General features: G+C 31.3%; 4 protein-coding genes across 4 annotated transcripts; all 4 read right to left on the reverse strand.

Annotated features, from left to right (window-relative positions):
* Positions 1–431: 431 nt before the first annotated feature.
* Positions 432–3,068, reverse strand: LOC124826947 (uncharacterized). The gene is made up of 2 exons (XM_047299920.2): positions 2,915–3,068; positions 432–2,721 (listed from the first exon to the last, which is right to left on the reverse strand). The coding sequence occupies exon 2, from the start codon at positions 2,634–2,636 to the stop codon at positions 564–566; it is 2,073 nt and encodes a 690-aa protein (XP_047155876.1). The 5' UTR covers positions 2,637–2,721; positions 2,915–3,068; the 3' UTR covers positions 432–563.
* Positions 3,069–5,266: 2,198 nt separating this feature from the next.
* LOC148194554 (uncharacterized) lies at positions 5,267–6,789 on the reverse strand. The gene is made up of 2 exons (XM_088097729.1): positions 6,688–6,789; positions 5,267–6,547 (listed from the first exon to the last, which is right to left on the reverse strand). The coding sequence occupies exon 2, from the start codon at positions 6,405–6,407 to the stop codon at positions 5,478–5,480; it is 930 nt and encodes a 309-aa protein (XP_087953855.1). The 5' UTR covers positions 6,408–6,547; positions 6,688–6,789; the 3' UTR covers positions 5,267–5,477.
* A 1,557-nt stretch (positions 6,790–8,346) lies between these two features.
* LOC148194555 (bifunctional 3-dehydroquinate dehydratase/shikimate dehydrogenase, chloroplastic-like) lies at positions 8,347–12,334 on the reverse strand. Its single transcript, XM_088097323.1, has 10 exons — positions 12,062–12,334; positions 11,873–11,978; positions 10,507–10,725; positions 9,980–10,326; positions 9,666–9,729; positions 9,469–9,577; positions 9,230–9,370; positions 8,990–9,138; positions 8,674–8,836; positions 8,347–8,585 (listed from the first exon to the last, which is right to left on the reverse strand). Exons 1-10 carry the CDS (start codon positions 12,202–12,204, stop codon positions 8,542–8,544), a joined length of 1,485 nt encoding a protein of 494 aa, XP_087953449.1. The 5' UTR covers positions 12,205–12,334; the 3' UTR covers positions 8,347–8,541.
* Positions 12,335–13,326: 992 nt separating this feature from the next.
* On the reverse strand, positions 13,327–17,563 carry VAP27-2 (vamp/synaptobrevin-associated protein 27-2). Its single transcript, XM_047299918.2, has 8 exons — positions 16,970–17,563; positions 16,819–16,889; positions 16,647–16,728; positions 16,150–16,265; positions 15,892–16,062; positions 14,776–15,516; positions 14,029–14,106; positions 13,327–13,727 (listed from the first exon to the last, which is right to left on the reverse strand). The coding sequence occupies exons 1-8, from the start codon at positions 17,019–17,021 to the stop codon at positions 13,617–13,619; spliced, it is 1,422 nt and encodes a 473-aa protein (XP_047155874.1). The 5' UTR covers positions 17,022–17,563; the 3' UTR covers positions 13,327–13,616.
* Between the last annotated feature and the right edge of the window lie 7,548 nt (positions 17,564–25,111).

The following is a 25,111-nucleotide window of genomic DNA, read 5'->3' on the forward strand; positions in this document are numbered from 1 at the left end:
TTTGCATAACATACGTCTCAATTTCAGTAAATTGTGAACTGAAGTGAACTGATGATTTATTACTTTAGGTATCTAATCTATTCAATAAAATGTTTAAAATTATTTTTTAAAGACTGGAAACAAGGACATTTGGGCTGCAAACATGAATATTTTAGCTTGGATTGAGAATGGGTTATAATTATAAGAACCACCATCAAATAATATATCTAAAAGTTGATTTGATTCCAAAGATAGACAAACATGAAAGTGGATCCTAGGTGGTCACCCATGCTAACAAGGCAAATCAAGAAACTGCCATGCCATGGAAAAATCAGAAAGGACGGACTAACAAAAAGCTACAGAGGGAAAATCATTTATGGGTTAAATCAAAATACAAAACGAAGAAATCATCTGTCTTCAATTTCTTCATGACACTTCACTCCCTTCGTTAGCCTAGCATGGAGCAGGTACCATTTTACGCTTCTTGACTATTAACCGTCCTTCTATTGTCCCCTTGACGAACGTACAAGGATAAGGGAACCAGTTCAAGCAAAATTACTTTCATCAGCCTCTACTCTGTTGTTTCAGCTATTCATCTTCAAATTACCCGAATCACCAACTTCAAAGAGATTAGAAGGCAAGGCAGCAGGATCAAATTCAAAAGATCCTCTTGGAACACCCTCCCTCTCATTACCAGACATCTTATAAGAAGGAATTTGATGCGAGAACCTATAAAGCTCATGAGGCCGGACATAAAAATTGACCGCTCCATTCTCTGAAGTTTGCTGAAAGAGGCTAACAAATCCTTTCACTTTGCCCAGATAGGCAACAGCGATGACCACGTTTTCAGAAAAGTCTGATAAGATCTCCACATAGTCATAGTCATACGCTAAATGTTTATTTGGATCAGAACTCCAGTTGATATCCCAATCTCTGAAAATTGCCCATGTTTCTCCTTTACGGGGATATACCATATAAGAACCTCTGCCAGTTTCTTTTACACACCGCACCTGATGAGAGAACATAGTACGATCTGTAGTTTTCTGAGAACTACCAAGTCTGAACTTACCGCAGGCAATAGGCAAATCTGCATCCTGCCAATCAAGCTCTTCATCGTCATCTGGATCAGCCTCCAACCAAGTAATCTTCAACATGAAAGGGGAAAGCACTTTCTTGACTATAGCATAAAATCTTGGCATCGCATCACCGCTATCATACGCTGCCCATATTTGATTAACACCAAAGCGATCCGCCTCCTTGTCCATTTCGAAATCATTGAATTCTGCGTCAAAACAAGAAAGGATGTTTGGACTAGAAGGAATATTTGAATCCGGTGAAGGGCAGTTATGCTCTTTTGACTCGGATACATTCTCCGTGTTCTGATCAGCCACACCAGCAGTTGAAGTAGCTGGATTGTTGCTGTTGGACGCTCCATTTGTTGCCGGAACAGTCTTATTCTCAACGTCATCGGTTTTAGGCGGTTCATTTTGTCGTGGCGATTTGGAAGGAAATTCAAGATCTTCATCTTCAGAGGTTTCGGTATATGAAACACGCTGTTTTTTCCTTGAAGATCTCCTTGCACCAGCTCTTGAATGATCAAGATCATTTTCTTGAACATTAGCATCTCTCATCTCACCACTGTTTCTATCTTTGAAGCTTTTTCCTGCATCTGGTGCTGACTGTCTTACTCTCTTACTTCCAACATTTTTAGAGCATTGTGGCTCCATGACTTTGGATGCAGGAACAGAGCCATCTTTACTCTTTTCACAATGAGCACCAACTCCAGCAGCACATTTTTTCATAGATGTAGTATCTGACCGCACAAACCTGGCAGTACGTTCTCTAACAAGGGGTTTCTGAACAGTGCTTTCTGAATCTGGTTTTGGGGGACCAGGAATTGGAGCCTCTTTCTGGATATTTACTGAAGTAAACTTTGGCTGTGGCGGTGGAGCACCAAAATTAAAAACTTGAGCTTTAAATGATTTCATGCACTGCATACACAATAAGTTCACATTCACATATCGTATGGAGTACTCGAACTTAACACTACAATGTGGGCAAGTTGTCCAGAATGTCGGCCCAGCTTGGTTGTTGGAATCAGCGGAGTTAGGGTAAGAATTCTTCTGATAATTTGTTGCATGCTCATCACGCTTTGCAGTGAACACATTCTCATGTGAACTACGTTGTGATTCAGAACTTCTCTGACATTTTTCTACACCACGTTTTGCAGTGGATTTCTTCGCAGCACCTCTTACAGAGATTCCGAGCCGGCTGTCATACAAAGAACGTTTTTCTTGGTCACTCAAGACCCCATTGGCTTGCCCAATCAACTTGAAAGCAGCTTCTGCACCAGCGTACTTGTTCTTGTCAGGATGAAGTAGCAGTGCGAGCCTCCTGTACTGTTTCTTTATGATTGCTTCATCAGCAAATCTTTCGATCTGAAGTATCGCATACCAGTCCATGTCAGTGGCAGAGACCTTTTTATTGGCAGCATTGTGAACCTCACAGATGGTAAGAATCTGAGTAATGTTTTCAACATCAGCGTACAGCTTTTTAGCCTTGGTAGCCAATCTGAGTGCATCCACAAAATCACCACTTTGCATTCTAGCTTCGGCCATTTTCCTAGTCCTCACAGCCTCATCTTTGTTGCACTCCATGGAGGAATTCAAATCAAAATCCAACCACCCTTATTTCTCTAAACCTCGCTTTAAATTGTAGAAAGGGCAATTTCTGTAATTATACCTATTCCCAATACACAAGTAGCACAATATTCTCACATGATACACAAAATAAACCTAACGCGATGAAATAAAACCTAACAGGATCTTATTCAGTGCTTAAGCAAAACATAGTACGTGCACGAATCAACGCACGTGCTCACAAAGCATTTAAATTAGGCATTCGACAATTAAAAGTTAAGACAAAAGGTACCAACCTGGTTTTTTAGAACAGTAAAGAAACACGAATCAAATGCGAAGAAACACTGAACATAACAAAACTTGATTGTGGAAGTTATTGGTTGGGAGAGAAACCAAAACCCTAAAATGAAGAGGTCCCACTCGAATGAGGAGAAGCACTGAGAAAGCAGAGAGAGAGAGAGACATTATAACAAAGAAAGCCTAAGAGCGCCTGAAAGCGGGAGCCAAGCTCCAAATAAAAAAAAATTTAAAAGGCAAAGGAGGGAAAGACAAAAATGCTAAATGAGTGGGAGGGAACATGGGATTTTCGTGTGTTTATTCATGATTACATCAATTATTATTTTCACAATAAATATAAGGATAATTTCGTACGAATACTTAAATTATTTATTATTTTTGAGATTATAAATTTTATTTTGACTTTATGCAGTGTTTTCTTAAAATAAACAAATACTTTTTCTTTACTTTCTTTTTCTTTTTTGTTTTTCATTTTAAGAAAAGATAAGATTTTTCTGTAGAATACAGAATATAGAATATGACAGTTAATAACATTAGTTACTTTTTACCCTAATCTATTTTACTAGCTTTATTCTATTATGTATGTACTTTAATGTAATTAATTGAACCCTATTAGTTTTTCTTTAAAACTATATACCATTATGTTTAAATATGAACATCATCTCAATCAATATGATTGAAAGTACTGTTCTTAATAATATTTGTAAATTAGTTAAGTTTACATTTAAATTTAAATAAAATTGTAGTGTTATTATAATTAACATCACTAAAACAATACATATAGAGAGAGAGAAATTATTTTTATCAAAAAAATATTAATTAATTTAGATATAAGAAAAGAAGCTTTTATTGAGAACTGAGAGCATCAGTTCATTTAATTAAAAAAATTAAAAATATAATAATAATGGCAATATTTAAAAAATAAATTAATAGTTATATTATACAACTATTGCTTTAATTTTTTATTCTTAAAGAAAATCCTTCACTGATATTTCCTTTAACTCAAATATAGAAAAAATGTCAATGAACTAAAATGTAAATATAAGCAAATTTCAACTTTCAAAACTCTATCTAATGATATTTTTTCAAAAATATTTTTGTCTAAACTCAAATATAATTTCTCATAAAAGTGATTGAAGATAATTTAAAAATGTAGTACATTTATTTATTTTATAAATATATTTTTCAAATTAACTAATACTTTTAATTAGTGTGAACTTGTGTGATTTCGCTAAATGAATTTGATAAATGAGTAATTAATTCGAGATATACACAGTATATTAGAAAAATAAATATTTATTTTAATTGTATTGTGTTATATTTTTTTCAAAATTCTAGACTATAACCAAGCACTATTACATGTCTATTTTAAAATTTGTTCTTATTGAATTTGGTGAATGTCATTGAGATGGATTACTAGGATTTTAAGAGTTGAGTTAGTTGTTTCTTGATAAGAGAGCTTTGTATTTATAAGAAAACTCAAAATTAGATTCAATTGCAAAAGACATAATCATTAAGAGTTTAAATGATTTGTATAAAGTATAAAATAGTAAATGAGAGATATTGAGTGTGAGAATTGAGTAAGCACTCCCTACGGTGGTGTATTATATTTATAGGCTTCTTAATCCCATGGATAAAGAAATGTAGATATATTAAACAAATTTTTGTGACTTGAGATATAATACTTCTTTTGATGTGAAAGTTTCGAAATTCCATGAAAAATTAAAGTGACCTTCATTTGCAAAAGATTTTTTGAAATTGGAGTCATTAAGAGTTTAAAAGATTTATGTATAGTGTAAAACAGTGAATGAGAGATATTGAGTGTTAATGTTGGGTGTATGATAGAATGCTATATGTATAAGTTTCTTAATCCCATTTATAAAGAGATATAGATATACTAAAGAAACTTTATTTCTTTAGATCTTTATAAAGATAATCAATTATTATATCAAAATATTATTTATAAATTAAAGATATTAGATGATTAATTATTATATCATAAAATATTACTTGTAAATATCTTGGAGATATAATAGAATATAATAATAATTTATTCTTTAAACATCTTAGAGATATTTCATAATATCTCATAATATATTGAAGATAATATGTTAGGAGATGTTTCATCATATATTAGAGGGTATTACATAAACCTTGAAAGTTTGAAAGTAGGTGAACCAAGTAGTCTTTGGATGTGTTTCTATGTGAACTCATGTGTTATGATTAAATACTTTTTAAAATAGTTCTTAGATTATTTATTTGAGCTTATGTGTTATGGTTAAACATTTTTGAAGTAGTTCTTGGATACTTACATGGCGCTTTTTTAGACGCTTTTAAGTAGTTCTCAAATATATTTCAATTTAAGTTATCATAGCACTTTTAAGTAGCAATTTGAGAAGTTTGACAGTACATACAAGCATGCTCAAATTATTTTCCTTGGTCAGTGCATTGTCATACCAACATGATGCATCAAATTCACTACAATAAAACTGTAGATGCTTATAAAAAGCTTTTACCCTTGGAAGGGACCTCAAAATCGTCACTTTCAGAAGTTTCCACGCATCAAACATGTTGCTTTTGTCTACAAGATCTCCCTGCATCAAGTCCTGAAGGATCAATATCGTTTTCTCGAACATAAGCATCTTTCATCTCATAAATATTACCAGCTTTGAAACTTTTTCCTGAGTCTGGTGCTGACTGCCTAACTCTTTTACTTCCAACATTTTTAGAAGTTTGTGATTCCGCGCCTGTGCATGGAGGACCACCAACGCCAGAAGAACATTTTTTCATAGACATAGGATTTGGCCTTACAAACGCACTAGCATGTTCTCCTCCACCAGGGGTTTTTCCACCGGTACTTTCAGAGGCTGGTTTTCGGGGACCATGCATTGGAGACTTCTTCTGGATATTTACCAAAGGAATAGCACAAGCTTTAAAGAACTTCAAACACTGTTTGCAGCTTATGGTTGAATTCACAAACGGCATGAACAACTGGTAGTTAGTTTTACAATGTTGGCAACATGTCCAGAATGTATTCTGGTCAGCTTTCTTCTTGGAATCCGCGGATTTCGGCACAGGTCGGCTTTTCACAGAGACAGCAAACTGCTTGTCATACAAAGAACGTTTTGCTTGGTCACTCAAAACCCCATTGGCTTGCCCAACCAATTTGAAAGCAGTTTCTGCACCACCAAACTTATTTTTATCAGGATGAAGTAGGAGTGCAAGCCTCTTGTACTGTTTCTTTATGGCTGTTTCATCCGCCAGTCTTTCAATCTGAAGAATCGCATACCAATCCATTTCAGAGGGAGAGAGTTTTCTCTGTGCAGCATTATGAACCTCACAAATCGTAAGAACATGGCTGATGTTTCCCACATCCGCATAAAGGTTTTTGGCCTTGGTAGCAAACTTGAGAGCCTCTTGAAATTCACCACTTTGCATTCTAGCTTCAGCAATTTTTCTGGCCCTCAAAGCCTCATCCTTGTTGCACTCCATGACAGAATTCAAATCAAAATCCAAACGCCCAAATTTCTGTTAACCTCACTGTAAAACCTAGAAAGTAAAATTTGTGCAATTTGACCTATTCACAGTCCACGAGAAGCACCGTGATTTTCACCTGCTTGACACAAACAACCCTAACACGACAAAATTAAACCTATCAACCGAAAATTCATGCAGTGCTTAAACTAAACATGGTAAATGTGTGAATCATGTACGAAATACGTCTATTGTTAAGCAGAAAACAGGGCAGATAAGGGTCAAATAAAAATGGTACCTGGTTTGGAATCCTAAATATGGATCAAAATTGAGAAGCGAGGGACTGATTTTCACATACGGAAGAAAACAAGGCTTCGTTCTGGACTTTGTTGAATCTGTAAAGAAGTAAGAAAAAACAGAGATGGCCTCAGTGGCGTTGAGATGTTGAAGGAAAAAGAAAATGTGAAACCTAGCTAATCAAGAAAACATATAAAGGAGATGGACACTCTAGAGGAGAGGGACACTTTCTGGCGGGAGTGGAAATCAAAACTGAGAGGGAAAATGAGAAGAGTAATGCTTTAATTAAAGACCTTTTGAAGTCTTCGTAATTATACTATCAATTTAAGTGGTCTGCGTTTTTAGAAAATATATTTTATATATTTTTTGTAATTTTATTTTAAAAATATATAAAATATATATTTTTAATATTAGTAGATATATTTGAGATTTAAAATATACTTTGAATTTTTTTAAAATAGATATCCGTGCAAATAACAAGCTAAGTTACAGATTAAATTTTACAGATTAAATTTTGGATAAACATTATTCATGTCTCACCTCACCAGTTTGTCATCCCTACTTTCAAGCCTACCTTGTAACTTCCCATTTAGGTTTTCTTGACATTATGCAATACTATAATTTTCATTTTTCAATTAAAGACCTTTTGAAGTCCTCGTAATTATACTGTAAATTTAAGTCGTCCTCGTTTTTTCTTCTTTTAAAAAACATGTATTATTTGCAACCATGTGATCATGAAGTTCAATTTCTGCATTGATGTTATTATGTCCATCATGCAAAATGCAAAACTAGGAAAAATATTTAAATATAATCGCGGTTCTAACCTAGAATTTTGGGCAGAAATTTTATTTCTGGGCAGTTGCATGTCAAACTGCCAAAATATTATTATTTTTTCGTAAATAATAAGAAAGTGATATAATTGTAGTTAGTTTAACAGTACCTATTTCACTTCTCTGTCTTACCACCAATAAAAATTGATATATAAACATTTTTATAAAAGAAAAGATCCACAATTAGTTACCTTTATAAATAAAAGTGAGTTACATAAAGTATAAAAAGTGTAATAAGAGAAGGAAACAAAACATAAAAATTATGTTTTAAATAAGATGCTATTTACATTCAGTGAAATTGATAGCAAATATTGATGGGTAATTTTATCTTAAAGTACAGTTATAGCATTAATGGATAACTATATCTTCTACATCTTTTATAATGATAAGTTGATAGGAATGATGAAATTATAGTTAACTTAAAAAAATGAGTAGAGATTAGCTATGGTTACAAACTCATTTCATATAAAGTTACGAATTTTAAAATATGACAATTATATTCAAGATTAGAAAAAAATAATAATGGATTAGTGTTTTTTTATTATTTACATTATATATAATATATTTCGATAGTGTCCAATAATCTTTCATCCATTTAAAAATTATAGTTAAGAGAAATTTAAATAGACTATCTCTCTTTCACGTTTCTTGACAAAATTATAATAGAGATTCCCGTTTCTATATAGACAATATCTTAACTCTATGGATGATATTATCCTAATAAATTTAAAGCTAAAACATTGCTATTATTTATGAGAAAAACAACGAAATTCCAAACACAAATTCTCAATTCCTTATCTCGTAATTGGTGAAATGGAGAAGTGAGGCAATTGAAATATATCATCACCTTTATTTGATACATTCTTAAAAGACAAAATCATGAAAAAGTTACAATATCTAAAAGAGACAATACTTTAAATGCACTAATACTCATAAAAGAATCTAAATTAATGCATTTGAGGGAGTGAAGGTTAAAAACAGATCACAAGTCCTTTCCATATACCTTATCTTGATATATCTTATTCTCAGGTATTTCTTGCCAGAACATCCCTCATGAGTTGCTTTGGAGCTGTAACGGATAGAGCGAATTCATGTAAGAAATTTGATAAAAGCGAATTATTTGTTATTACTGTGCTATTCTTTCGTTCTTGTCTAACCTGGCAACCTTGTGAACCTTTCAAACTGCACGAATGCTTGATTGATGAACATTTCTGTACCATAGACGATGGCAGCACCAACTTCTCGTGCTTCTCGAAGGAGTCTTGTCAATTTTGGTGTATAAATGGCATCAAATACCAAGGAATAGTGTTTCAAGGCTTCCTGTTAAAACATTGAAACAACATATGTTGCATGACGTTTATAATTTAAAATTATAGATCCTTTTAGAACCAACTTCTCAGAAACTATCGTTAGTGTTACATTTTAGAGTAACTTCTTCTGGTAATATCAGAATATGCAACACTAACAGCAAACCTTTGGTACGAGTGACTCGTGAATATATGGTTCCATTCCAACAGAAGTAGCATTTGCGAGAATCATGCCTTGTTCTGGGTGGAAGTTCTCTAATTCAGATAAAGTAATAGCCTTTCCTCCCACTCTGTTGGCTAGTTCTTGGGCTTTGGCTGATAACAAACAAAATAAACAGATTATGCTCCTCATCTTCATTCATGACAATGAATGAATTATTAAACTAAGCCAACAACACTTTCTCACAATATGTACGATTAGCAACAACTATTCTTGCACCCTTTTGTTTTCCACCGAAAGCTAGTGCCTTTCCTGCCCCACCAGCTCCTATGACCACAAACAGTTTACCATATAAAGGTGAACCAGACATGGATCGTCCGTTTGAATCTGCAAACAATTGTAACAAAAAGCCTATAAGTAAAACAAAACCCTGCATAGTCCTTCCTCAATATCTGCAAACAAAATACAGAAACTTATGTATAAACCCTGTAGTCGTTCCTCAATAGCTGCAATGGCCCCAAGATAATCCATATTATAACCTATCAGTTTTCCATTACTCGGCCTCCTAATCATGCAGCTAATAGCTCCTATTGCCTGATAAAATGATTTGAATAGGATGGTAAATTAAGTTCAAATGATAGAAAAAATGGACAGAGGTTTCTTAAGGTCAAATAGTAAATACCTTAGCAATAGGATCGACTTCATCACAACATCTAAGTCCATCCACCTTGTGAGGAATCGTGTAACTGTTTTCGTTAAAGAACTAGCAATCGTGAGATTGAAACCATAATTTTGACGTAATCATTACATGATCTTGCTAAATTTTTGTGACCAGGACTCTATTAAATAAGCTTTATATAGATCATTTACTTATGTTCTAAAGTATATTAAGAATAAAGTTACAGGTGAATAACACCAAGGGAAAGTATAGAAAAACGGGAATGGCTTTATTCAACCATGTGTTAATTAGAAGAATCTTGTAGGATACCATCATACCTGTATCCAACAAAATCAAGAGATGAGTAAGTGCTGAGAAAATCTGAGACATTATCGACCAAGAAAGGCAAGTAAACTCCATCAAATCCCATAGACTTGAAAGCTGCATTATAAAGATGAGGACTTTTGCTATGACTGATAGGATTTCCTATAACACCGTGTACTTTAGTGTCAACCCCAATGTGTCTAAAATTGTACAAATCCAACAAGTCTTCGATAGTTGGTTGCCCAGGAGCTGATACAGCACCATCCTCAATTGAACCAAACGTGAGAAATGCTCCAAATTTTGCGCAGAGTACCCTTGACAAAATCCCCTTCTCACCAACTGCAATTCCTATCATTGGAACCTGCAGTTATTCAATTAATCAAACTCAGCACGTGATTTACATTCCACCTGAAGTTTTGAAACCATATCTGTACTATAAAGAAAGGATAAAATCACTTTTCAGTAATTAATGTTTTTATCTAAGTGCAGCAATTAACATTTAATTTACGATAAACATAAATGAATATAGAAGAGAAGTTACTTGAGAGTGTAGTAGGACTTGGAGAAGACGTGCAGAATCTGTGATGTCTAAGGCAGTTGTAGTAATCTTCACTATATCTGCCCCTGAAGCTTGAATTGTAGCAGCAAGGTTACCGATTTCCTCCACAGACGGAGTATTTTTCAAGTTGTGTGAAGACACAACCATCTTCACACTCTCTGCCTTCTTCCATCCAATGCCATTGTAAAACTCATGGGCCACCTTCAATAGACAAACACACATTACTTTGGATTTAAAATATACTCCGATTATTTAGATTTTTTTTTTCAATTCAATTATCTTTATTAAAATATATTTGAATTAGATTTTTAAAAGATTTAATTCATGTCTTGCTCAGGTTTTACCACTAAACTCTACATTCGATCTTATTAGAAACTCTACATCATTTAATCTCATTAGTAGGTGATGTGTACTTAAATTTAATGACACATTAAACATTATATACCTGACTCTATATTAACTATGAACAAATTAATTCGTTTCTATAAATTATTAATTAACTATAGATTTTATGAGATACGAATGATTTCAACAAAATTTTATTCTAAAATTAAATTTAGAAGATATATATAACAATTTTCATTTTTTTGAACTTAATTGATTTTGAAATAAAAATTGGTATCAAATCAATTTACAAATATCAAAATATTTTCTTTTTAAAAATATGAGTTTGATTTTAAAATCTAATGTAATTATTTAAATTTAAATATATAAAAACCCAAGCTAATTTTAAAGTAAAATATAAATTTAAATTTAATTTCGATCCAATTATTTAGCTTTACATTGAATTGAATTATCCAATCCATGAGCGGTAGTTTGATGCAACGTTCCTTTGAACTTACTTTAATGCAAACAAAGCTTGTCAATTATAGATTATTACATGTGATGAAATTGTAAATCTTTGTAATAAATATTTTAAGTTACGCTTAGGATTATTCTAATTGGTTGGTAGCAATAGTGTAATTCTTTATATATACATATATGTAGTGCATTTTTATTATTAAAAAAGAAATTACATACATGAAAACAATATTAGAGTTACTTGCATGCACCTATGATGTACTTGACAAATTTGAAGGTCCAAGAATCTGCTGTGATATTTACCAAGAAAGAGAGAAATGTAATTCCTTCAAATTATGTTATCAGCAGTACTTAATATTTAATAATGAAATGCGTATCTATGATATAATAACTTATAAAAAAAATATTGTCTGATGTAAAATAAATGAAACTTAAATGAACAATTGATTTTAGGTAGTATCCGTAACAGCAGCACATTTTTCACTGTACCGTTGAATTTATTATGTTTCGCAGCGTAGGTAAAGACTATAGCAACTAATTAAATTACCTTTAACTCAACTTCAACAAACTCACACTCCAAATCAATGGCTAGACGTAGAGCTTCTTGTCGCTTGGTTTCATCGCCCTCGTACTTTCCTCCTTCCCATATTGGTCTGAAACGAAACCATGCATGAGTTACAACTCAGAATTGAAACCTAACGAAATGAAAATGCTGCGCATATTTATTCATATAAACCTATAGCTGATTAAAATGGGCAAAGGACGGTTTTTTATTAGAAACGGAAGATGTTGAGTAAGGTGGAAGTCCTTCAATAAATCCAACCGAGCCTCTACTAAGTCAGCACCCAATTCTTTTGCCTTCACCATCTCAAACACCATTTCCTCCACCGTCTCTGCCGTCGTTGATCCACAAATCAGTGTTGAGTTTCTCCTGCCTTCATTTCGAATTCCTGCCTCGCACTGGAACTGGATTTGGCCACCGTGTTATTATTTTATATTCAATGAGATACATCTTCAACAGATAATGATAAGCATATATACAATCTTCAAATTTTAAGATAAAGGATAAATCTTATTCCAAGTACCTTCATAAAAAAACTGATTTCATTTTCTTTCAGATAATGTGTACAGAGCAGTTTCGTCTAACACTGCTTCATTTTTGTTTAAAGAAAGAAAACAAACGAAAATCATTACCGGGGCGCTGTTCCTGCTGCTGATAGTCATTTGGCGAGGAAGTGAGGTTAAACGAGTGTGCTGTAGCTGCAGAGGAAAAGAAAGAAAGAAAACGTGCTTATTTAGGAAAATGACAAATGTTCCACGTTTAGTCTTTCTACTATTCCTTCCTTCAGGCGAAGAATTTATAGAGGATGAGTGTTTAACATGGCATGCATAGGGAAAATTGCTATTCAAATTAAGTACTACTTTTTCCTTTCTTTATTTCATTACGCTTGCAGTTAAAGCAGTGTATGTCAAAACACTAAAAATAAATAATGTATGGCGTGTTAAACATAAAACCATATGCTCGTACTGCGTAATTCATTGCAGGAATGAAGAATGAAAGCGAAACGGGGGAAAATCACTTAAACCTAATGTGTTTTGATGGGCAGTAAGAATCTGCTTTCACTGTAAAATCATGGAAAAATTGACATAAAGCAATTGTTTGTTTCTTCACAAAATTACGGTTATTTCAGAAAAATAACCAAAATGTCTGCGCTGGCCGTAGACAATCCGATTTACTTACGGTAAAATGAAGGTGCATAATTGGGATTATAACCTTTTTATTTTCTTCTAGTTATTCGAAGGTTTAAATAAGTATGACTTAAGAGATTTCAGTTCCACGAACTCCATCATGATATTGGGAGGATAAACAATATTGTTTGGACTAAAAGTATTCCACTTTAAATAAGATTATAAACTGGATGTTCTATCACGGCTGGTATTCACTAAGGCCAATTGCCTCAGCCGCCGAGAAACATAGATCAACGTAGAAAGAGATGAAAATCCAAAGGAGCGTAAACAACACTCGGTTTTATACTATCCATATAAGTGATTATCTACCAGACAGCCATATCTAATTATTTATACTTGTACAACTGGGTAGCTTTGCATATACAAATGGGGAGACGTTCATGATTATAGACTAAAGACTACAGAGATCAGATCGAATATCACTGACAGTCAAGTATACAGATCCCCCCACTATTACATTTATAAGGTGGATTTATGCCTAAACTTCTGCTATTAAAAAATTCAGGGAAATTCAAAATGTTAGTAGCTTCCTGCAGACGGTATTACGAGTGCAAACGGTATCCCAAGAAGACACAGATAAGCGCCACCATACAGACATATAAAAGTGGGAATCCGACTTGAACTTTTCTTGGACCTTTATTAATAAGATCTGCCTACAAAAAGAATAAAACCACCATTAAGAAATGAAATCTACTGACCCTAAAAGAAGAAACGGAATAAAATTGCAAAAGTTTATGCCCTACACGGCGAATAATCCTAAAGCAACAGATATCTAATATATAATACTCATTATTACTTTCTCAAGACAAAGCAGCATTGGTGTGTTGACAGTAATTCAAACTCCAGAATGGCAGACGACTTATATTCATCTCAGGTATTACGGCAAGAACCAATTAATAAAGGTCACAATAAATACTACTAATAAAACTACACAGTAATGACTCCCGGGCTTACTAGTTTTTCCTGCAAGATTTTTGTCTCATGATTGCTGAGCCTCCTCTCCTCTGTTAACTTTGATATTGTTACTCCAGACTGCAGAGTAAATAAGAAACAAGCAATAAGAAACAATATCCTCTAAAGACCCACTATTACTTCCGCCTCGTTTTAATGACGAAACCCATAGGATCCATTGCTATTTGCAACAAAAAAAAAAAGACATTTTCATAAAATCAAGTATATAAAATTGTCAAACTAATCAAGCCTAGAAAGAATGTAAAAAGTCTGCTAATACAGTTATACCATTTTGTGACCCCTAATCATGACACAAATTGCACCCTTGTATATTAAAAAAGACGTTAAAAGAGCAGCCTGGCTGCATCCTTTGGTTTTTCTAATTCCAACTTATATTTTGTTAAACACAATGTAGTGGATCTCAAATGAAAGGAAGGGAAAAAGTAATGTAAATAACAATCAAGCATGCAATCCCACAAAAACCTTTGAAGCCATATAATTTAAAACAAGTATGCTAATAAATATTTCAGTATACTGAAAAGGATCTAAAGAATACTTCATTTTTCAAACCTCTCGAACGAAAACTAGCCCAAAATGTTCCATGAGAGGGGATAAAAATAATCAAACTCCTGATCTAATCATAGAAAATTTATAAACCAAATTTGCTTCAATTTGCAAGTTACTAGGAAGCATGTCAAATACGCAAGCAGATAAAAATATTCAACAATAAAGAATGGTGACATGCCAAACCTCATTTAGTTTTGACTCAAGTCCATCAAGCTTTAACTTCATCTCTTCAATAGCTTTCAATAATTTGACCTCCTCTATACTGTTTGAAACTCTTAACTCAGCTTCTTTTTCTAGCTTCAGTTCCTCAACATTTTTTAATGCTTTCAACTCCATATCTTTTGACATTTTTAACTCTTCAACGATTTCTGGCTTCAGTTCCTCAATATTCTTTTTTGTTTTGAACTCCACATCTTTTGACATTTTTAACTCTGTTTCTGGATTCAGTTCCTTTACAGAATTTTCTGGGTCTAAATTCTGAACTTCTGACACTTTCAACCCAGCTGCATTCTCTGGTTTAAACTCCTCTGCATTCTTTACTTTGTTCAAATCCCGAACTTTAGACACTTTCAACTCTGTTGCTTTCTCAGGTTTCAGCTCCTCTGCATTGCTTGCTTTGTTAAAATCCATAACATTAGACACTTTCAACTGTGTTGATTTATATGGTTTCAGTTCCTCTGCATTCTTTACTTTGGTCAAATCCGTATCTTTTGACACTTCTACCCCTAACTTTTTTTGTGGCTTCAGTTCATCTTCATCCTTTACCATGTTCGACTCCTTATCTTTAGACACTTTTAACTGTGCTTCTTCATTTGGCTCCTCTACGTCCTTCATAGTGTCCAACCCCACATAATAATCTGCCCTCAAATCCATATCCTCTTCTAGCTTTAATACCTCATGAACCCTGTCTGGATTTTTGAGAACCTGACATACACAATGAGCAGGACAAAACATTTGAATGATTTGCACAACACTTATGAATTAAAATCTTAAAATTGATCATCCTTACATGCAAAGACTATCAAAAACAGCAGAGATAACAGCTCCCAGAAAATAAGAAATTTTATAACACGCTTAATGAATGCTTCCAAAGTGACTCAACAAAACATAAAAATTTGCAACTCTAAAAAAGCACCTTTTAAATTATGAAAATAACAATCCATAGATAAAAACCAACAAAACCCTTAAAATATGTAGCTAAGAAATCCAATTATCTTGTCTTAGGGATTTCAAGTATCTCGAAAACGAAATAGAGAAAAGACAACAATTTGGCCGAGTATTGGTGAAGTTTATTCTGACCTTAGGCTCTGGCGATTGGGTTTCATCTTTACTATATATCTGAACTTTTCCATGATCAAGACCATTCTTGAAGTCACCATTAATAGGAGAGAGATCAGGTGAATTGGGTGGGCTGATCAGGGTCACCTTCAGCTTATTCTCTTCTATATACTTACTTCCATCTTTAATAAACTGCCATTACCAAACAATAAGTCAAAATATAGAAATCAATAAAAAATCTACCATAGTACCAAACCACAAACTATTAAATATCTATACCAGGCTAGACGTAACTTCGTCACTGGTTGTTTCGGCAGGAACCACTGTGCTCTGGATTAAGAACTTGTCCTTGCACACCATATCTTCAGGTACTTCCCTTTGGGCTTGCATTGTAACTGTTTGATGACAAATGCAAGGAATAAAAATTGAATTTGGGAGGGAGAAAAGGACAGAAACTACGATGCTAAAATTAATTTCCATATTTGAGGATTCATCTTCAGCTGTTGTTTTGGGAAAACTTGTATTCTTTTGGATAAACAAATTTCACTAAAAAACTGTCGGTTGCAATTACAGCAATTTAAAATTGAAAAGCGACATAAGTAGTCAAAGAAAACTATGTCGTGCCAAATTCAGGCAATTAGGCCTCCATCCCAAAATAATCCACCACAATGACTAAACTTATTCTCGATAGAGATTAACAAATGTATATAATGACAAGTCAAGTATCTCAAAAGGGAAAAATACCAAACAAAAACACACATATGACGAAGCTATACCGATGAATTCAGAAGTGGCTTTCGGCACGAGCACTCCAACATTTGGACGCACCGAATATTTCTTAGGCGACGTCGTTTTGACCTGCGAACATCAATAATACCAAAATGATCAATCTCCCCGCCCAGCCCTGAGCCTAGCCCCAAGCAACAAACACAAGAAAGGTGTTCAGACCTTGAACGCCACATAGTCAAAGGTGTTGTTAGTTAACCGAACCGAGCAAGAACTTTGCTTCTTCAATTCAACTACACAAGTAATAATGGATTCAACAGCTTCAGCATGCATGGCCACGAAAACTAATAGAGGAATATGAAAATGCACTCACATATAAATTTGAGTTCCTTGGGTTCGATTTCGAGAATCGAAGCTTTACTCATGATTGTCCCCGAGGGGGTAACCGAAGTCGAGATCGACACCTAGAACGACAGCGTTTCAGTTAAACCGTTCGATTCGACACAGAAGACAGTGAAAAAGAGGGGAACGAGTCAAGTCGTGGCAGATCAACGAGTCAACTCAACTGAACTCGTTACGGAAAACGGAAAAAACATTAAACTGTGGTCAGGGCACAAACACGAAGTCAAAAAATTCAGCGAGAACAAGTGTATGTCGCTTTTCAAAACTGGGAAACCGGAAGAAAAGGCAGCGTATAAACAATGGGAAAAGAGAGAGGCAAAAGATGTGTTAAAACGGAATTAGCCGAATATGGTAGTGGGAATTTCTCTTTTTCTTTTTGTTTCATGCAAGGTTGTGTTGAGGTAACAGAAGTGGATGCATTGAATGGGGATAAGCGTGTGAATCGTGATCTTCTTCTAAACGGAGAGCAGAGTAGACAGATAGAGCGATTAATGCATCTATTGTTAAGTTGCAGAAGAGAAGAGAGAAAGAAAAGGTGGAGTTGGGTGGGGTGGGGAAGTGGAGAACAAAAGGGCATTTTGTTGAGATATTATAAATATAAATTATTTTTATTTTTAAAAATTAATTATGCCTATTTTCCAGTAAGGAGCACGTAGCGTCCCAAGAGAATGTGACTTCTATGAAGACGTTGATGGTAGTGACCTTTTACCGACACGGAGCTGCTTTTTATTTATCTCGTGGCTCGGCGCACCGGCTCATACTGACATCTTTTTTTCCTTAATCTTAAAAAATTAAAACTCTTATTTTCTTTAACGTGTGAAAATAAAAATAAAAATTATTTAAATGATATAATAATAATTTTGCTGTGCTAACAATTCAAATTTCTTCATAGAATTATCGGCTTGGTTGACTGGTTAGTAAACATTGTTGTCCATTCCTTGAGCTAAGCTAGTTTGTCTGGTCCTCTAGCATGGCTCTATTCCACGAAAATAGATTCAATAATACACAATTGAAAGAATGGTGATGCATGGAATGGAACGCACGTTTTCGTTTCCTTTATTCTTTGTCAATCAACGTCTGGGACGGTGCTTAAGTGGTGCCGTTGTCAAGGTTCATATAGTCCTGTTGGAACTTCCAGAAAAGCTATCCCTTCTATGCTTTGGTTTATTATATTATGTAATTCAAATCTATTAGTTTATTATTATAGAATGGTTTTGGTGTCCTTTGTGGCCATGAACATCCAAATTTCGCTTTGTTGAATTGATACAGTAACATCTATCTTCTTTCTTTTTTAACTAAAAATTTAAATATCAAAATTAGAATTAAAAAATTATGTGGATAGAGAGAAAAAAAAGATTTGACATTAGTAACACCACTTTATGATCACTTTATGATTTATCTTCCACTTACCTGCATACCTTTTCCTTTTCCAAATTAACACATCAACATATTTTTTTACTTTTTTCTCTCTTTTAATTCCATAAACTTCTCTCCATGCGGAACTGTGGACCAGCGCTCCAAGGCATTTTCATACAGGAAAAAATGGTACTTTCAGATTTTTCATAAATAAAATAAAAAGGCAGGATTCGTATCTTAAAGTAATAATGGAATGAGAATCACATTCATTTAAACAAGTGAAAAATGTCACTTTTGGGTATATTGTCGAAAGTTTATTTAAAATATTTTGTTTTGTGTGTCATTTATTTTCTGTTTGGATAATATATATTATTTAAATTATCGTCAATTTGACGCGATATTAAGATGTGTATATTATTTTATTGAAAACACTTTTTAGACATTCTATTTTATTAATTTTTGAAATGGTTATTAGTGTTATGATTTTTGTATATTTAAATTGGTTATATAATTTTTTATTTTGACAAAGTAAGATTAATTAAATTTTGGACGATAAGATTGTGTTTTCTTAAAAAGTTGTAAACAAAAATTATGGAAAATTTGATTTGGTTAAATGAATTATCATTGTCTAAAACTTTAGTTTTTTGAAAGTTATTTTATGGTTGTTTACCTATTGATTTGAAGGCAAAGAAAATGATTGGTTTTATATGTATGTATTTTTTCGTTGTTGTGGAAATAATTTTGAATTTTCTCTTATTTGTTTCTTCATTGTTTTATTATTATACTATTGTGAGAATGATTCAATCAAGTTTTATGAAGTTTTCTTGTAGTAAGTTGTTTAAAGTGATTACTATAATTATCTAAATGATTTTAAAGACGATAAATCATAATAAATTTCAAAATTCAATTATTTTTTCTTATGATATTTTTCAGATTAAGGAATTAGTGTGTATAATAGGAAATAAATCTAATCAACATACGAGAAATATTGTCTCTTATTTTTTATGCTTAAATTTTTTAATAATCAAATTAGGGAGAGTAAGGTCATTTCATTTATGGACGTAATATGACAAATTATATATGTTAATTGGTTCAAGGTGAATATTGATAGTGTAAGTAGAAGTTTTCATGGTTTAACTTTATGTGCTAATATTTTTAAAGAAAGTTAAAGTAAATATGTGTGTAGTTTTTCAACTTTCTCAAGAATGGAAGCTTCAATTTATTAAGAGTTTATGTGGGTCATTTATGCTTTAAAACATGTTTGAAGGAAGGACTTTTAGAAATTTGGTTGGAGTGTGATTTTTCTTTGATCTATCTTAACTTTTTGGATAAGCTAATTTATTAGAGAGAAATAACATTAATGTTTGCATATTTTTAAACATATACAATTAAAAAAATTTCATGTTTTTCATAAGAAAAATTATTGCGTTAATAGATTAACTAATTTAGCTTTAATTAAAAAAAACAATATATTAATTTAATGTTTTACGTATTTATTTATATTTTTTATAATAAATATAGTTTTTAATGTTTTATAAAATGTAATTTTTATTATAGGATTTGATGTGAACTAATATTTTGTATTATTTTAGTTTATTTTAATAAATTTTTATGTGTTGATAAATTATTAATGTACTTTAAAATTTACGTAACCTGGACATTAAAATTCATAATGATACCTATTACGAGTTTATTTAAAAAATAAATAAACTACATTTAAAATGAATTACATTAATTCTTCACATGATAATGATGGTATTTAACATTTTTAATACATAAAAATTGTCTTCATTATCTGTCAAAATATTTTTTTTTGTGGTAGTATTTTAAGAATTTTGTTCATGATGCTGACCGAATCAACTTACAATTTGGATTTATCCATTTTTTTTTTCGAAGTGACCCTCAATATAGATTGAGTAGAAGTTCATTATAGAACTACTATAAATATAATAAACTAAAATAATATGATTCGAAAATTGTTTTCAGTTTGAAAATATAAACTTTTATTAATCTTATGAAATATTTTTTTATATCGCGGACACACTGATCTAAAATATTTTAAAAGTTTTTAATTAAATGGTGACCAAAAAAATAATGCGATAGAAGAAATTATAACTTGAAAATAAAATAAATTATAACTTCAAAATAAATTTTATAATTTAAAGTATATCATTACTTGAACATGATATTTTATGTTTAATTTAATATTATATTATACTATATACTTGTGACATAATTTTAATATGAATGTTATGAAAATAACTTAAATAAATTAACAAAATGAGCCAAAGAGATTATGAAATTATAGAAAGAAGTTTTATTGTGAATAATATGAAAATATCTTAAATAAAAAAAGTAAAACAGGTTATAAAGAGAATATGAAATTGTAGAAAAAAAGAAATTATAAGTCTAGTATGATCTTAGAAAGAGCAAAGGGTTATAGAGAGTGGAATAAGTCATATGAAGGATAAAATAAAGATAAAATTCAGAAATGAAAAATAATATTTGTATACTTATAAGAAAAAGAATAAGAAAACTTATCGTCCTAACAAATTACTCTGCATATACACACAATTAGGACTTAGTTCAACTTCTTCCAAAGAGCTATGAAGTTGTAATGTAATAACTTATTGTAAATAGTGTTTTTATTCTTGCATGTTTTATCACCTCACATCCCACTATTTATTTTATTTTATTAATTTATTATATTATTATATATTTAAAACACGATAAGTTTTAGTATTTCTTTAAAATCTCAAAATATACATAGAAATCTAAAATATTGTCCAATGAAACATAATCTAAAATATATTTTTTTATTCAAATTCAAACATGTCTAAAATAATTTTTTTGTAAATTAATTCCACTATAAAATTTAATATAATACTTTATAATATAAAATTCTTCAGTAAAAAATATGTTTTTTTTTTGTTTCTCATCTAGTTTGTTTACAAGATAAGTCTTCAAGAGTAATGAATATCTAAATAACTATATTATTTTTGCTTTCATTTGAAAGTCATTCTTTAAATTATCAAATATTCTTACAACTTTGAATTTTTTTTTTCAAGTTTTATTGAATATAAATTTTTCCAATTTTATACTTTATGAAGCGTCTTTATATCTCTCCTTTTTATTCTTTAATAAAACTAAAGATCTTTAAACATTATTTAATAAATACATTGTCTTAAATCAATTTTCTTTGAAACGTTTTATTAGAAAGTACTTTGTTAACTTTTTTTTTTCTTTTTGTAAGTTTCGTATAATGTTTTCAAATTTCAAATCTTCCCTGCTTTGTTATTTCTAAATCTTCTAAATAGTTATTTGAGCATTTTTATATATTGTTATTTATATTTATAAAGATGAATAACTTAAGATTTTTTAATTTCATATAATTATATAAAGTCTATATATATTTAATTGATTAGCTGGAAATGACTAATAATAAGCTTTTGAATGATCTTTATAGAAACATACGATAAATTATATTTATCTATTAACATAGTTTAAAATAGTTATCATAGTTAAAAGACTTTATTGTACGTGGTCAACGAAGAGATCATATTAACCATGACAAGCTTTATGCAACCAAGATTAATCTGGCAACAATCATTCCACTTTTCCCCTTTCACTCTTCAAATTTAATTATTATGCCTACCTCAATAGTTCACATACATTTTCTGAAAAATCAAATTCAAAATTTAACTTTTCCATTGATTACGAAGTTGACCGGTCAATTAAGATCTCATCATAAATTGAAGTTAATGATATGATTCATAATTTTTTCCATTCTCAGTTAAACTAAACTATTACCCTATAACTTTGTTCCAAATATTGTTGGAGTGTAAGTACTAAAGTTTTGATCTTCCTCTTTTAATTTATAGAGAAAACAAAATCGGGTTGTAACTATAGTCACAGTATTAATCACAGGATGTTTGAAATCAACATCAGACCAAACTAATATTGCATGCAAATAAGAAGTCTTTATCATCAATATTGAATGATTGTATTGTAGCTCCTACCCCAATCCAAATCTGCCTCAATCTGGGACTGTGAGAGAACTAACATCTTAGATGCAATCAGTGCACCTGTTTTTGACATTAATTTCAAAATGGGAAGAATGAAGGCAGAGGAATGATTACCTGAAAAACCTGAGCCTGAAAATGACTTGAGATGGCAAAAAATGAATGGACTAAAATGAAAACCACTTTTCACCTCTTATTTTTTTAAAGCTCCCACCATATTTTCCGAAACCTACCTACCTCCCACCAAAGAAAAAGGTACACTAAATACACAAACGACATCGAAGTTCGAACTACATAAATACTTGACAAGGCAACTAGCCACACATTTATCGGTCACATTAAATTATGATAAAGAACACACACCGATCTCACAAACAAGCATCTCTTCTCTTCCTTTCACATTTATAAATTTGCCGTGCTTCAGGCTCCCCGTAACCAAGTTCATCAATAATCATCACATTCATATCTATTCATATAATGAAAAATAAGACGCCACAATTAAAAAACATATTGAATTATTAAAATGTGCTCTAGAAGCAGGAGTGTTTGGTTCAGTTTACGAAAATGATTTAATAATAATGCCATGCAGATGTGGGATTTGGACTCGTGCAGACTCTGAAGTTAGTCAATTATTATAAATTGGGTGTTTCTGTCTCTATCTCTAAATTTGCATCTTCAATTTTTTAAATTCGTTGAAAAATTAATAGATTTTAAAATTTATGGAAGTATTTGAAAAAAATTTCAACAAATTTTGAAATGTATTGAAAAAAAATCTTTTAATAAACTTCGAAATCGGTTAAAACCTCCGAAAAATCTTTTAAGTATCTCAAAATTTGTTAAAAACTTCAAAAAAAACGAATTTTAAAATTTATTAGTGTAAGGTTATTTGAATTAAAGAAAGAGAAAAAAAATTAAGAAAGGTTATTTTAAGTTGATTTATTTTTTTTCAAATAATAGTTTTAGGGTTTTAAAGAAATTCGAAGGTGCAAAGAGAAATGGTTGGAGGTGCAGAGATAAATACCCTTAAAGATCTTATGGGGTTGCATTTGATGGGCTTCATTTGAGCTAATTCCCGGTCCGGTAATTTGGGGGTGTTACTCCCTCCACCCCCACACGTCTCTTCCTCCACCTCCCCAATTTTCTAAAATGTCAATTATATCCTTCTAAAATGACAATTATATCCTCAAAAGTTAAAATTTTTTATTTTTATTATTTTAATATTTTAATTTATTTAAAACTTCTGATTTACTTCCCTCTGCACCTCTTCCTCTCTTCCATTTTCGTTTACCTTTCTCTCTTCCATTAAGCTTCTTCTCCACCTATAACAAATTCATATTTTAACAAATTCATATTTTAACAAAATTATTACGTTTAAAAACTAACCATATATAACATTTAAAATTATAAATTTAAATATAAATTACTGTAAATAAAATAAACAAATAAAATAAAAACACGGATGTCGACATCCGTTTTGCCTTCAACGGATGTTGACATCCGTTGAAGGATGTCATCCGTCCAGAGGCAGTGTTCCTTTTACGTTTCGTTTTTATTTTACTACGTTTTGCGGCTCATGCAAGGATTATAGGCTTGGATATTAAAAGGATTATTGGAAGTATGGGAAGGATTTAGGGTTTAGGATTATTGGAAGGATTATGACTACGTACCTGGAGAGTAACCACGACAAGGACACTACACCATAAACGCACTGCACCACGTACTGCACCGAGAACAAGAAGAAGATTGTTTGATAATTCTTTTCACGATCACCAAGCTTTGTAGAAAAATATTTTACTCATACAAGGAACTACGTAGGTTATCAGTGAAATATGTTATAAATGAATAAAATTAAAAAACAACAATTTTAAAAATAAAATTTTACTGAGGGGCAAAATAGTAAAGGAAAGGTGGAGGAAGGGGCAAAATAGTAAAGGGGAGGTGGAGGAAGAGATGTGTGGGGGTGGAGGGAGCAACACCCGTAATTTGGGCCCCGATATTTAATCTGGTCCAACTAGTTTGGGCTCAAGTATGACTCAAATAAGAGTGTTTCATCCTACACCTCCAACATCTCATCCTGCACCTCCGAAAATTCCATTTTTAACCTTCTGACATATGCACCTCCAACTTTTCAAAAAATTTTATTTTTTAATAAATATATTTTTATTTTCTTCTCTCTCTTATTAAAGACACTTTAATAAATACATTTTTATTTTTTTCTCTTTCTTATTAAAGTTCCTCTGCACCATTTTAATAATAATCTAATTTAATTTAAAATTTAAATATTATTTAATATAATTTTATATTTAATAATTATTAAAATATGATTTATATAATAGTTATATTAAATATATAAAAATCAAATAACTAAAATAAAAGTAATAATGATAAAAATAAAAAAATAAAATAATAATAACAATAATATAAAATTTGCTTTAATATATTAAATATATTAAATTATATTAAAATATTACAATAAATTAAACAGTTATTAAATTTTGAATAAAAACAAAATTTTTAAAAACTTATTTATTGGATACCGTAAAATATGTTAATAGTTTTGTTTTTAAATTTATTAAATATTTAATTTAATTAAAAATAATAATATTATTTATTATATCTTTCTAATTTAATATTATTAAAATATTATTTATATTTTATAATAATTTTATTAAAAAAGTAAAATAAAATAACTAAAATAAAGTTAATAATAATAAAAATAAAAATAGTATTGAAAA

Source organism: Vigna umbellata, chromosome 8, assembly GCF_029865625.1.
Source record: "Vigna umbellata cultivar VRB3 chromosome 8, Vumbellata_1.0, whole genome shotgun sequence".
Lineage (NCBI taxonomy): Eukaryota > Viridiplantae > Streptophyta > Magnoliopsida > Fabales > Fabaceae > Vigna > Vigna umbellata.